Consider the following 14,270-nt stretch of genomic DNA (forward strand, 5'->3'; position numbering starts at 1 on the left):
TGTTCAAGTGTACGTACGAGAGGGTATGCATGCACCTTGCGAATTCCGTGTTGTTTGAGAGTCACCTATTCACGTATACGTCCTTGTTCAAGTGTACGTACGAGAGGGTATGCATGCACATCGCGAATTCGGTGTTTTTTTGAGACACCTAATAATGTATCCATCAATCTTGAAGAGTACATATAACGAATACTGGGTGCGCACTCTATTTGTTACGTGTACACGCCTGGTTCTCCGGCTAAGGCACAGCCGCTGGCCATTGCTTGTACTTGGGATTTGGCAAAGCACCGATGAACTCTGAGACGCGCTTGCTCCGCTTCGCGACAGCAGAGTGAAGCCAACGCTCGGCCCTTGCGTTGGAGGCCCGCAGAGCCTCACACGGCAAAACGGGTGTAAATGTTTTTAATTCAAACCAGTTAGCCAAGCCTAGAGAAGTAGACTCCCGTCTACCAAGCTAGCCAGCAAGAGGGATCGCATGGGGTAAGCCTAGAGAATATTAGCCCCGTAGTTTGGTGGCTGTTCTGCTAGGACAGTGTAAAGGCGCCTTGCCCCTCAGCCAAGGCTAGCAGGAGCCTTTCTTTTAGGATTTGTTTGGAGGAGTAGTCCGGCAGCTTGATGTAATTGCTGCAGGTCATAACGCTAGGCAGCAAGCCGTCGCTGCCTCCGCTTCCAGACGTCGGCAGCTTCCTTACCACCTTCATAAGCGGTCTGAAACACCGAATCGCAGGGCAACCACGCATGTACCTTTTCTCTGTTCACTTGCTCGCAAGTTCAAGTAGGCTAGTAGCTACCTCCGCCCCTCTCAGTGAGAGAGAGAAACCAATAGCTTAAAAGCCGCCTGTCTGTTGAAGAGGGCCACGACACTGGGCTTCCTCGTGCAATTGCATAGAAAAAACACTTTTGGATACAAATATATGTATATATATATGTATATGTATATATATATATATATGTATATAAAGGAGCGGGCGCTGAGATGCTACAGCGTGCGAAACAGGAACGAACCTAAAGCCAGCGAAGCCCCCTGCAGGAAGGATGGTCGAACCGGTAACAAACTTGAGAAAAGCCGCACGCTGCACCGAATTAAATTCGACGAGGACCTCCAGAAAGTGGCCGTACACTACACTCGACGTTGTGAACCTTGAGAAAAAACAAAACCCCAGATCACACACAGGACACGTGGAGGGGGGGGGGGGGGGCACACTGACCGCATCAGGCTTACACCATTATCCAGCAGATAACATACAGCAATTTTACAGGACGAATAACAACACCATGAAGCGCCGCAAGCACCAACACGGCCCAAATGCCTTTCTGCACATGAAGCTGCGGCCAAGTAGGAATGCAGCAAACCTTGCCCTTCTCTGCCTCCGTTACAGTTTCTGCCTGCCTATCTCTACTTATTTGAGCTTTGTAGGCTAAGTTGGTTGCTCTCATGACGTGATATGATAGTAACTGACACCCGATCCTCTAGGGCTATATCATCTGTCTGCCTCCTCCTGCTGCCAAGGGTACTGCCCGCTTTCTTTCAACTCTCTTTCTCTCTCTCTTTCTCTCTCTCTCTCTCTCCGTCTGTCTCTCTCTCTCTCTCTCTCTGCTTATGCCACTCCGTTTTCCTCTTCCATGCATGCACGCATGCATGCACGTTCAGCTTACCCGTGATCCGGTGCAATGTGTGCCCGGAGGTGTGCGAGGGTCCAGTAGTGGTCTTGCCGAGTTCGCTCTCTATCTCCAAACAACACTGAGGAAACTTCTAGAGGCAGCAGTGGAGAAAGGGCGGAGAGGGGGCAAAAAGATCCAAAGCCCAAGCGAAAAGCAGAAGCCTTCAGCACAAAGCGAGCCACACGGTGCTTTACAAAAACTGCTCGCCGATGGCATTTCGCCTTATGTATACATGCACACACGCGCAAATCTACACAGCCGTCAGCACACAGACACATTTTCTACTCCCATGCACACATAAACACACATATACATATACATACACATATATATACACATATACACATATATACATATACACACATATATACATATACACATATGCATATACACAGATATATACACATAAACACACACATATACATATACATACACATATACACACATATATACATATACACACATATACACATATACACACATGTATACATATACACAAACATATATATATACAAGCATATATACGCACAGCTACCTACATTGGTACAACATCATTCGAGACACCTGCATCACCAGATGTACAGATGGTTGTGTATGAATGCACATACCTCAGATACCGACAGAAGACTCAGTATAAACGCCCTCACCAACGTAATTCCTCACCAATACTGGACGAAATGCACACACGTATACCCACGCCAGAGTGAATGCACTCATCGACGTGCAGACGCACACCCAAGGCCGCATTCACACACTGGGGCTTCCTGCTGGCTACGGCCTCCCCAACGCAGATACGGACAGACCATCGTGCATGCATCCCAAAAAACACAGGCACCTCTTTTAGAAGAAAGGCATGCACAGGAAAGCGCGCTGCAGACTTGTGCTGTACCTGTAGAAAGATGCCCTCGAAGAGTAAGACGAAGGCAAGGCGTTGAATGAAAAAGTCTAGCGAAGCATTACGGACCAGCACATCCCCGCAACCAGCAAGAAGGGGGCCTCCTCCAGCGTCTGCAACAGCAGCAGCAGCGCCAGCAGCAGGAAATGTAAGGGAGCAAGCCGTTCCTCCTGGCTGTTTCCCCGTGGAAGAAGCCGAAAAGAGTGCGCCTAAATATGCATGTCATTATGTATGTATTATCTATGTAGATATATTGTATATGTCTATTATATATGCATGCTATGTGCATGCATATCTATTTACAAGCACTGGGGGGCTAATCGATCGTCTGCGCAAAGTACAACCAAGTGCGCTGAATCATTCCGGGTGGGTTGCCCGTTCTCCGCTCATGGGGGGCGTTTCGTGGGAAGGTTTCTCAGACACCTACGAGGGAGGACAAAAAAGCACGATAAATCCGCCACTTCGAAGCCTGCAGCTCTGTGCTGCATCATCTTCTGCAGCGACTTGGCAAGGGCCTCGTCTACTGCTGCGACGGCGGAGATAGCGGCGATCGTCGAACCGCATCTGCAGACACCTAACCGCAACGCTGCTGCTTCTTGCGCTCCCGTAGCTACGTCGGCTTCTGCTTTCGTAAGGGGCCGCATGCAGCTGCAAGGCCTAAGGCGTTCCTGTTGCAGGAGTGGACGCGCTACAGCTTCCCAGAAGAGCGCATGCAGACCCGTGTCGGTGGTGCTGCTGCGGCCGTCTAGGAGGACCTTTGCTGCCAGCTGCCCCAGAAGGCGGAAATGCTTGAACAGCTCGCGTTCCAAATCCCCCCAGCCTGCACTCGCCGCCGCCTCTGCAGCCACCGCGTCTTGATGCGGGGAGAAGTTGCCGCTGTTGCTCCTGCTGAGGGAGCCCCCATCCTCTTCCATGTTCTCCGCTTCTCCAGGAGGGGAGGCTACGCTGCCCGCTAGCCGAGTGCTTGCCCTACTGGAGCGCTGCTGCTGCTGAGACTGCTGCATCATCAGAGGAGAAACACGGGGGCGACGAACCATCTCTACTGGAATAAGCGAAAGGTCGGTGATATAGGCTCGCGGAAACAAACCCCCACTGCTGCTGCAGCTAACAAAGAGCTCCGGATCTTTATGCGTCAGCACGGACTCCAAAACCTATGAGGGCAGCAGAAAAACAGCGATCCAGCAAGGAGGGATCTTGGCGGAAGCAGCGAGGCCCCCTTCCCCTCCAAACGCTTGTTTCGCAGCGCGACGCATGCATGCAGCGGCTCTAAATTCTCTAATGTCACGATTTTCTACCTCAGTGCCCCAAACACCTCGAACCCTAAAAAAGCCCTCAGTCGCAAATCCAGCCAAACCTCAGCGTAAAATTCGTTGGTAGGACCAAGACCAACTCCTTCTTCCCCCGCAAACTCAACCTCCAAAAGAGGCTGCTCCTCCACGCTACGGCTGCTAGCCAACAAGTGATCCATCACCTACAGCCGCAAAGGCAGGAAGCGTCCCCCCACTCACAAAGCTCCCACAAGCTGAATACTCGTGAAAACAACGTTCGCTGAGGCTCAACCACCACGGGCTACCAGCAAGGCAACAAGACTCAGAGAAAGGACTTCGCCACTCAGCATAGATGCTCCGCCTTTGAGGAGCCCGTGCATGTAATTTTTACTTTGGCAGCGCTTTCAGTAAGGTGGGAACGCGGCATTTTAACCTTCGTCCGAGGTAATGAAGCGCCCTGCACACCCAGAAACACAAATGCAAAAACGACCCTTATATATGTATATGTGGGTGTGTGTGTATGTATGATGTGTATGAATGTATGTAGGTATGCATGCATGTGTGAATGTATGTATATGGATGTATATAGGTGTATGCATGTATGGATCTATGTATGCTTGCGTATATATATGTACATGCATGTATACATGTATATGTGTGTATGCATGTATACGCACATATATGTATGTGTATATATATGTATGAATATATGTATATATGTGTATGTATGTAGACACCTATATGCATGTGCGTCTGTGTGCATAAAATGTTATGTCTGTCTGTGTGTGTATCTGCCCTTCCCAGTGTGTGCTACAGCCAACTATGCAGGCCCTGCAGCGAGTCGCGCCGATGCGGTGCTGCCTCTATGTGATCTTACTCCTTCCAAGTCTGCTAGTATTTCCTGCTCTCTTCTGCTGCTGCTGCCGCCAGATGCAGCGCCTTGCAGCTGTAGCGCTGGCCTCAGTCGCTGCAGTAGCAGAGCCTTGCTGCTGCTTATTCCAGCCGCTGGCAGGTGCAACAGAGGCTGTGCAGCACTGGTGTTATTGCCGCCTTGGCGCTGCCCTAGCAAAAGCTCAGCTGCCTCTTTCAGCCTGACGCGATAGATGTGCTGTCCTCGCAGGCTGCCCAGCTGCTGCTGTAGCAGCAGCAAGACGCGGAGCTGCAGCGGGAAGAGGAAGGGGCATGAAAACATCAGCCTCTTGAGCCAGAAAGGGGTCCTGCTGCTGCTGGTAACGGCAGTCACAGGATCTGCCAAGACAGCCCCAGCCTTTGTAGCAACGCTGCTCCAACACGCGATATCTGCTGCTGCTGCTGCAGTTGCCGCTGCAGTTGCTGCTGCAGTTGCTGCATCTGCATCCACTCTGGGGTAGCCACCGCTGTAGCTGCAAAGACCTAAAGGATGCGCGGAGAGGCTACGAGCTGAGGCTGCAGCTCTGAAGAGAGTCGCTGCTGCCGCTTCCTTCGTGTCCTCTGGTGACTGCTCCGTGCTTCCACCGCTGCAGCAACTGCTGGCGATGCAGGCGTATGCGCGCAGAGTCGGCAAGTGCTGAAGAAGGTTGTGCAAGTACAGCAGCAAGATAACAAAAGGCGCCGCTTCTGCCGCTGCCCCGCTGAAGACGCTTGGCAACACCAGATTTCCACCCGCTGCAGCAGGCACGGCAGCAGAAGGCGAAGCACTTGCTGCCGGAAGGCTTGCAGCAGAGGCCTTTGCCCCAACTGCAGCCTCGACACTCAATTCACTCCCGCAGCCAGTGCAGCGAAAGCTGCTATTGCCATCGAGGCAGCGGGAGACAGAGACGGTCGCAGAAGGCAGCCCGTAGAAAAGAGGCGCTGCCTCGTCAGAAGCGGCTTGCAGCAACAAGTCTTTGCGATGCCAGCTGTTGCACTCCCCGAAGAGGTACCTCGCAGATGACGCAGTCTCTAGATATGCTCGCGATACACACCAGCACGCCAGGTCCTCCAATGCGTGCTGCTGCTCGGGGTGATCTTGAGGTTGCTCCAAGAGCTGCTGCTCACTCTGACTGCACGGATCAGACAGCAACGATTCTTGCTGCTGCTGCTGCAGCTGCTGCAGCAAGCGCTCTGCAGCCAAAGCTGGATGCACAACCGAAGCAACAAGCGGCGAGTTTCGCGCAAGTCGAAGGCCTTCTAGATCAGGAGAGGAGGAGGCAGTGGTGCTGCTGCTGCCGCCAGGGATGCTGCTGCTGCTTTTCAGAACTGCAGGCAGCACCCTGTAATCGATGGTGTGCGCTACCTCCCAGAGGGAGTTGTTACTGCGTGGCGTCTCAACTTCCTGTTTTTCTGCCGCTTTCGCTCCGCCCTTTGAATGGCTCCCAGTCCCGAGACTTTCCTCAGTCATAATGCACAGACGTCCACTCATATCCACCTCTAAGAGGTCGTCGCCGCTGCCGCCTTTGTTTTCTGGATAAGCACGCGCTGCAGGGGCAGAAGCGAATACACGGGGAACAGCAAGTTCCTCCTCAGAGACACCCGCAGCGGTTCTGCTGCTGCTGCTGCTGCTGCTGCTGCTGCTGCTGCTGCTGGGGCCACTGCTGCTGCTGCTGCTGCTGCCGGAGCCGTTGCTCCTGCCTAGCAACGCCTCGCCGTGCCTGCGCTGTCTCAGACTATTGCTGCTACTTGGGAGGAAGTCTGCCAGCAGCGTGGTCGAGAGCAGCATTTCGAACGTGTTGCCGCCCCTCTCAAGCATCTGCTGCAAGCGGCGGTGTGTCGTGCTAGCAGTTGCAGAGGAATACCACCCACCACTGCCACCGATTCGCGCGCTGCTGCTTCTAGGGAGAGCCACACAGCCTTCATACAATGCGAGGGCCTCTATAAGGGGCATCTGTGACGGCACAGGCACGGAGCGAATGTACAGCTGAATGGCATCCACACTGGATGCCGTACAAACACTACCGCCCCTAAGGGGGGTAGTGTTTGTGGTAGTAGTAGTAGTAGTAGTAGTAGTAGTAGTAGTAGTAGTAGTAATAGTCCTGTTGCTGTTGTTGCTGCTACCGCTGCTGCTGTTTGGTCTCTCGCCACTTGATAATAAGCCTTCTTGTTGCTGTGGAATGTCTTGCGACTCCAAGCCAACGTCTTCAGCAAGCTCTGTCTCGGCTGCAGCCGGAGGACGTTCTGCCGAATGACTTGCTGCATCATTATCATCCCTCAGCAAGGATTCTTCCTGTACTACCGTGGCTGTATTCGCTTCCCCCTCGTCTTCGCTGCTGCCGCTGCTGGTGCTGCTGCTGCAGCTGCTGCTGTGGCTGTGGCTGCTGTCTCCAAGGTCTGCCCCCTCAAAGATCAAGGCAGCGCCCTCATCGTCGCTGCTGGTGCTTCCACTGCTGCTAACGATTTCCTCATCGCTAACGACGCTACCCCTCAATCCGCGCATGCCGTCTGCCGCTCGCCTGCCTGCGACACGCATCATGGCTAGACACAGCAGAACGAAAAAGCGAACTGGCAACAAAAGCGAACAAAGAAGGAAAAAATAGGCGTAACAGCTACATAAAAAAGCTCCAGGAATTGCAGTTCAAGTACCTGTCCTGAGGTGGGTGTCAATATCCATCAAGTCGTTGCCGGCTGAAGGGTCTTCTTCTTCCTCCTCCTCATTTTGCTGTCGCTGCTCTTGCTCCTGCTTTTGTCGCTGCTCTTGCTCCTGCTCCTGTCTCTGCTCTTGCTCCTGCTCCTGTCTCTGCTCTTGCTCCTGTCTCTGCTCCTGATCTCCTGAAGCAGATGCCTCCCTGCCTTCACGTCTTCGGGGGGTCCCCCACCCTCCCTGCCGCCTAAGGGAAGCTCCTCCCGCGCTTCCGCTGCTTTCAGTTTCGTCCTGCTTTCGCTGCTGCTGCTGCTGCTGCTGCTGCTGCTGCTGCGGCTTCCGATGCCCCAGCCGCTCAGCAGCCCGTTGTTGCTGCACTGCTCGTTTTATTTCAGATTCTACGCGTGACAAAGGAGCTTTGCAGTCCACCAGGAGCGCGTTGCTGTTGTTTCCGCCGCAGCTGCCTGTAAATCGACGACCCCACGTAAGCAACTCCCCAAGAATATCGCCCCTGCGATGTTGGAAGACAAGTTGATGCAGCTGCTGCATCGTGCTCAAGCCACGTCCTCCTCCTGAGCCACTCCCACTCCCGCTAGCTGCCGCTGCCGCTGCCGCTGCCGCTGCTGCTGCTGCTGCTGCAGCGCTGCTGCGCTGCTGCAGCGGCTGCCGCTGAGCAGTTGCCGCAGCGGGGACTGCTGATGTTGAGGGTGCTGTAGACACTGCCCCTCGGCAGCTCTGCGATGCCTCCCTGCTGCCTTTTTTATCTCCCCGCAAGACCCCTGCAGACGCCTCCTCTGTGCCGGGAAGTGGAGGTGGGGGGGTGTTACTGGTGCTGCTCCCTGGCTGCCCACGGCGACGCTTTGTCAAACAGCCCCCGCTACTGTTTCCACCACTACACCCGCTGTTGCTGCCGATGGTATTGCCCGCTGCAATGGCATTCGCGGTTGCCTTCGACCGCATGCTGCGAGCAACGGGCTGCTGCGCTGCTGCTGGCTCTTTGTGTCTTCTCGACAAAGTTTCTGCTGCTTCCTGAGCTGCTTGCCTCCTCGTTCCAGCCGGCGCTGCTGCTGCAGCTGAGGAAGCTCCTGTTGTTGAAGCTTCGTCTGCTGCCGCTGCTACTGTTGCTGTTGTTGCCGCTGTTGTTGCTGCTGCTGTTGTTGCTGCTGCCTCGAGCGCTCCTACCGCCTCTGCAGCATCCGCTGCAGGAGATCGCCGCCCCCCCCCCGTGCGACTCCGAAATCTCCTTCGCGAGGGCCTTATGCCCGTTTGCAACGCTTCCGATGCAGTTTCCAATGCCGCAGTTTCCAATGCTGCAGTTTCCGCTGCTGCATGCACGACAGCAGCAGCGGTGGAAGATACAGCAGGCGAGTCGGCAGTCTGCGCGACACGGCGAGAAGCTTGGGCAGCCGCAGCACTGGCGTGGGTCGGGGATGACGCTGAATCGCTGCTCATGTCACGAGCCACTACCAGGATATCTCGCTGCAGATCCTGCATCACCAGGAGGGGATCAGGCTGCTGCAGGAGCTGCTGCTGCAGCTGCTGCTGCCGTCTGAGTTCCCCCGGATGCTGCGACAAGGGCTGCTGCTGCTGCTGATAAAAGGCGCGAATCCCCCGAGGAGCTCCGCCTCCTCGAGGCCGCTGCTGCAGAACCGACACACCCCCTCGATACAGCTGGTGTCTGGACACCCCAGCTGCCCCCGCAGGCTGCAAAGCTCGCAAATGGGGAGGCAGCACGTCGCGTGCGGCTGCAGCTGCAGAAGGGAGCTGCTGCGGCAACACGAGAAACTGCTCGACGCGACTCAGGCACTTGGCTGCAAGCGTCGCCAGCCGCAGCAGCGCGTCAGGAGAAGCAGCAGACCAATCGACACCCTCCAGAAGAAGCCCTCGCTGCTGAGGCGGCTCCTCAGTCAGCGGGAAGAGGAAACAGCGCAGAAAGAGGAGTCCGCGCTGCCGGAGATGCGAAGGCTTGATCTGGCAATTGCTGCAGCAATACGTAGAGGCACGAGAGCCAGAGCTCGCGCTGTTGCTGCTGGAGCCTAGGAGGTAGCCATGAAGAGCACTGGCTAGTCGCGAGCTGATGAGGTCACATGCGGAGACACCCTGGGGAGCCTCGAGCAGCTTCCGCAGCTCGACCAAGGCTGCCCACTGCTGCTGCTGCTTCGTGTGTTCAGGCAGCTGCGGCTCCTGTTGCAGCAAGTAGGAGGCCACATGCTGCAGATGCAGCTGCGTGCTGCACGGCGCTATAAGGCTTCGGGGAGACACGTGCTGCTGCTCCTGCCGCTGCAACAGCTGCTGCTGGTGCTGGGCAAACAGCGAGAGACAAGCCCTGCGAGCACGCCGCAGCAAATCCGAGAGTTCAAGGGAGGCTACAGACTCGCCTGCTGCTGCTGCCGCTGCCGTTGCTGCTGCCCTGCAGACAGTGCGAAAAGAAGCCTCTGCAGCCGGATCGGAGAAGGTCTGAGGCAGGAGTTCGCGTTCGCTCGACGAGTTGTTGCTGCAGTTAAGGTCCTCAAAATCCTCTTCTATGCGATCTCTTACACCTGACGCCCGCAGCGCTGCTGCTGCAGCTTCTCCGTGCTGCAACAGCAGCTGCAGTACGAGGCTCAGGACGACAAAAGTCTGCATCAGAAATAGCAGCGAGCAAAACCACTCACGTCTGCAGCTGGGATGGCAGACTCATCGAAGCAGGAGCTGCAGCAGCAAGAGCTGCAGCAGCGGCAGGAAGAACGGAGGCTTACAACGGCAGCCGGAAGTTTTCTGTGCAAGGCATGCGCGCAGATTTCTCCGAGGGTTTTAAGATCAATGTGTTGCAGCAGTTGGTCCTTCAGTTGCTGCTGCTTGTTTTGCGCGCTTGCTGCTGTGCATGCAGCGGCAAGTAACAGCTGCAATACGAAGCGACAGAGATGCGTGGTTACTGAAGACTCCAGCAGGGGTAGCAGAGGCGCTGCCATAGTCCTGAGCAGCAGCACATTCACGCAAAAAACACGCGTTGAAAGTGTGGCGGCGTTTTTCTTTTTCTCGTTGCGGACCCTTATTCTTTCATAACATTCAGTCCTGCTTCTTTGTGCGTATACACCTGGGGGAAGATCTCGCTACGATATGGCCCTCCCTTAGCCTGAAAGCGCGAAGCTCTACTCACTGCAAAGCGCGACCAAGGAGCTCAGGAGACTCAAAGAAGACAGCAGCACGGCTCTCATCCACCGTCAGTACATCTGCGGCAGCTGCTGCTTCTTCGTCGACTTGTTTACGAGGCAGAGGCTGATGCTGCACGTTCTGCACCAGAAGAGGTCTCTGGAAGCGCACTGACGGCAGCAGAGACACCCCAAACGCCGCAATGCCCTCAAGCAACAGCATCTCTTGCTTCTGAACCTGAGTTCATACCCACACATCAGGAGGAGCCAACTCTGCATCCCCAAACGTGAAGCAGGAAGGCAAAGAAGATGTTGTCTGGTGGAGGCCTCTAAGCCATAAGCCCTCTCTGTAACTTGCACTGGCACTCTCTCGTCGATCGAGCGCTGCAAAAAGGCGATGGAAGCCTAAGGACGTTACTACGCAATAGGACCCAGATAAAAAGGGGGAAAAAGCGAACCAGTCTCTTGGCGGCATCGTGAAATGCGGTACTTCGGGTATGTTGCTGCAGCAGCTCAGCAGCAACAGCATCCGAGTAGGCGGCAAAGACGGAGAGCACATAGAATCCATCTTGTAGCATCAGCTGCTGCTGCCAGGCAAGGGAGCTGCTGCTGCTGTTAGCAACTGCATTCGCAATCAAACCCTGCAGCGCAACCGCTGCTCCTGCTCCCGCAGCAGTCAGTTCACTGGCTAGCAGCTTCATACGCGCTGCATAGGCACTTTGGCAAGCAGCGAACCACTGCTCATCTCCTTCGGCGTGCTGCTGAGGAGCTGCGCTGAGCGGCGTGCTGCATTCGTCACCATCTGCTGTTGGATCTACAGCTGCGGCGCAGCAACAACGCGTAAAGCCAGGAAGGTGGATCACGCGTCACGCAACAAGAGCAGCAACGCCAGCCCCTCTGGCAGTGCAAGCACGGGGGAAAAACAAGGCTGCAAGTCGGGCTGACTCACCTCGAGCCGCGGCGAACTCCAAGCCAGCGACGGCAGCAGCAGAAGCGGCTGCTGCCGTGTGCATGCAGACAAAAACAGTTACAATAGAACGCCAAATCTGACAGGCCCCCTGCAGCAAAAATCGGCAAAAGAAAACGCCTTCGTGAGACGGCGGGGTCTCACAAGCGGCAGCAGATCACCAGCAGCAGCCGTGAAACCGCAAGCGAGAACACACTTGCAACAAAGTTTCGTCCTTGTAAGACAGGAGGGAAGAAAAGAACGGAAGCGTCGGAGAGATGAGGTCTCTGTAGTCTTCTAGCTGCTCCTGCAGCTCCCGCTGCTGCTGCTGCTCCTGCTGCAGTAACTGCTGCACTTGGTCCCGCAGCGCGGTGTATTTACTGTTGCCACTGCTACTCCCGCTGCTGCCGCTCGCTGCCGTTGTTGCTGCAGTCGGGGGCTGCATGCTGAGCTGCTGCTGCTGCTGCTGCTGCTGCTGCTGCTGCTGCTGCTGCTGCTGCTGTTCTTGATTCTGAAGGAAGGAGAGCGAGCGCTTCCGAATGGCAGCATCCGCTGCTGCAGCAGCTGCGGCTTTTTCCGTTGCAGCAGCAGCAGCGGCGAGCGCCTTCGCTGCAGCACGGACGGCCCTGCGCTGTATGTCCAGCTGGAAAAAGTCTAATATGGGGAGAAGGGCAGCAGCTGCTCCAAAAAGAAAAGACAGCAAGGGCTGCTCATCAACTAAGCGGCACAGAATGAGAAGAAAACGCTCTCCAGTATCTATGTACTGCAGGTTGGTCAACTGATGCTTAAGCGCCTCCATGTACTCAGCTGCACACCCACGCAGCACAAACATACCCAATACACTCCCATGTGGGTCATGTTTCTGCGAAAAAATGTTTGCAGCGAAAGGCAGGCTCAGCTGCAGGACGGAAACTCGCAAAAAATGATTTCGTTTGGGCAACTCATGGCAGCTCCCGCAGGAGCGCCCTTCGGAAATGCGCTTAAGAAGGAAAAAGAGGCCTTCTGCCCATCACAGGCGGAGAAGACCAATGGAGGAGGCAACGCGCGAGAACAGACATGCAGCAGAGTTTGACGATAAGAGGCGCAGAAGCGCAGGAAGGCAATGAGACGAGCAAAGAAAGAGGGAAAAAAGGAAGCAGACACAATCCACTCGAGGCTTTGAACATTTCTCTTACGGGTTCGCGCGATGATCGCTGCAGTTTGCAAAGGCAGAACGTCGAGCAACAAGTATATACAGGAGCCAATCAGCAGGTCCTTCTGTGTAAGCAAGCTCTGCAAGAAAAATTCCGCCGAACTCGACAGCCGCATGCATAGAGCGCCCCCCTGCCTTTTCTTGTTGCAATTAGGTGCGGCAGCTATTTAAGCCTTGAAACATCGGCTGCAATAATGCATGTCATGTATGTGGAAGGAACGGGCATAAGGCGAAGGAAATGGACAGCAGGACTGCGTCATAAGAGACAAGTGTGTAAACTACCGAGGCGGCAGCCAGCACGCAGCAACGCAGACAAGGAAGCATGCGCATGCGAAGTGAAGGAGACTGACAGCCTCCTCCAGTGTGTGGAGACGTTAGAGACAGGCAGGAGCACACCACACGAAGATGCAGAGAAAAACGAAGAGGATTGGCAAAAGACGCCAAGTAGCCATCCTTACGTCATCGTCACCCACAGCAGCTAGCTCCCTAGCCAGTTGCTCATCATACGCCTCTTGAGAAATCCCTTCACTCGCAACGGCAGCTCTAGCATGTTCTGAACAGCCTGCATCTTCGCTCTCTCCTGCTGCTGTCTCCGTGGCAAGATGTGCATCAGGGGTAGGACCGCCAGCAGCATGTGTGCTGCTAGTCCTCCCTTGGAGGAGCATGAACAGCGCATACAGCACACGCTGTAGTGGGAAGGTTCCCAGTTGCTCATCAGTCGCAAAAGATAGCCACTGCTGTAACTCTGACAAACAAGCCAACTGCGACACATGCAAACACAAACACATACACATGCACATGAACGTTTGCGCCGCTGAGGCTGCTTCGAACGCGAGAAGGCCGTGTCAATAGAGGTATGGCGGATCCGCTTAGAGGTGTCTGTAATTGGAGAGCGCCATTCTACTGCAAACGCCTTCTGACTTGTGCCTTCTGGCATGTCTAATGGCTCGTGCTGTAGGCAGCAGAGCTGCTCGCTCCAAGTCGTTTTCCGCCCTGTTAGAGGTACCTGCTGTGCTTTGCTGGGGTGAGCCAACAGCTGTAGAACTTGCTGCCAGTGCTGTTCAGTGCCCTCCTGCTGCTGTGGAATCATCTCGGGAGCTGTAGCTGCTATCGTTGCTGCTGCTGCTGAAGGCGCTGCTGCTGCAGCTGTTTCACGTGGCGGCGCAGCCCACTGCTGTCAGGAGCCAGCTAGGGACGCTTGCAGCTGCCACCCACCCCTGCGGCTGGCTGGTGCTGCTGCCTTCTGAACTGCTGCCGCTGCAGCGGCTGCTTGCTCACACACACGCAGACGAGCTTGCAGGAACCTCTTGAAGGGTCAGAATCCCCCTCCTCCTGCCGCCGCTAGGCCGTCTGCCTTCCTGCAGCGGCAATTAATGACGCCGCAGCGGCTTTCAACTGCGACTTCCTGCTCTGCTGAGTACCCCCCGCCAGCACGTCGTGCAGCAGCAGCAGCTGCTGCTGCCGCTGCTAACGCCGCTGCAGCCGCTACTGGGGCCTCCAGTTAAGCAAAGGCTCTCGGGAGAAGTAAGTTGTGTTACGAAGCGGCAGTGGCGCCTAGCAGCACAGCCGCTGCTGCTAGGCGTCCGCAGTTGCTGCAGCGGCAGCAGCAGCGTCTTCTGAGAAGCCTACTACTGCGGTTAA

General features: G+C 55.3%; 1 protein-coding gene across 1 annotated transcript; it reads right to left on the minus strand.

Moving 5' to 3' along the window:
- Positions 1-524: 524 nt before the first annotated feature.
- Positions 525-13,719, minus strand: LOC34622843. Its single transcript, XM_026338472.1, has 21 exons — positions 13,636-13,719; positions 13,088-13,390; positions 12,613-12,709; positions 11,655-12,244; positions 11,441-11,549; positions 10,950-11,311; positions 10,500-10,729; positions 10,099-10,315; positions 8,552-9,979; positions 8,116-8,353; positions 7,363-7,932; positions 6,888-7,236; positions 5,200-6,734; positions 4,703-5,157; positions 4,217-4,282; positions 3,912-4,028; positions 2,985-3,708; positions 2,552-2,670; positions 1,657-1,823; positions 1,006-1,140; positions 525-708 (listed from the first exon to the last, which is right to left on the minus strand). The coding sequence occupies exons 1-21, from the start codon at positions 13,717-13,719 to the stop codon at positions 525-527; spliced, it is 8,079 nt and encodes a 2,692-aa protein (XP_026194257.1).
- Positions 13,720-14,270: the final 551 nt, after the last annotated feature.

This window comes from Cyclospora cayetanensis, unplaced genomic scaffold (genome assembly GCF_002999335.1).
Source record: "Cyclospora cayetanensis isolate NF1_C8 unplaced genomic scaffold, CcayRef3 CcayRef3_contig_263, whole genome shotgun sequence".
Lineage (NCBI taxonomy): Eukaryota > Apicomplexa > Conoidasida > Eucoccidiorida > Eimeriidae > Cyclospora > Cyclospora cayetanensis.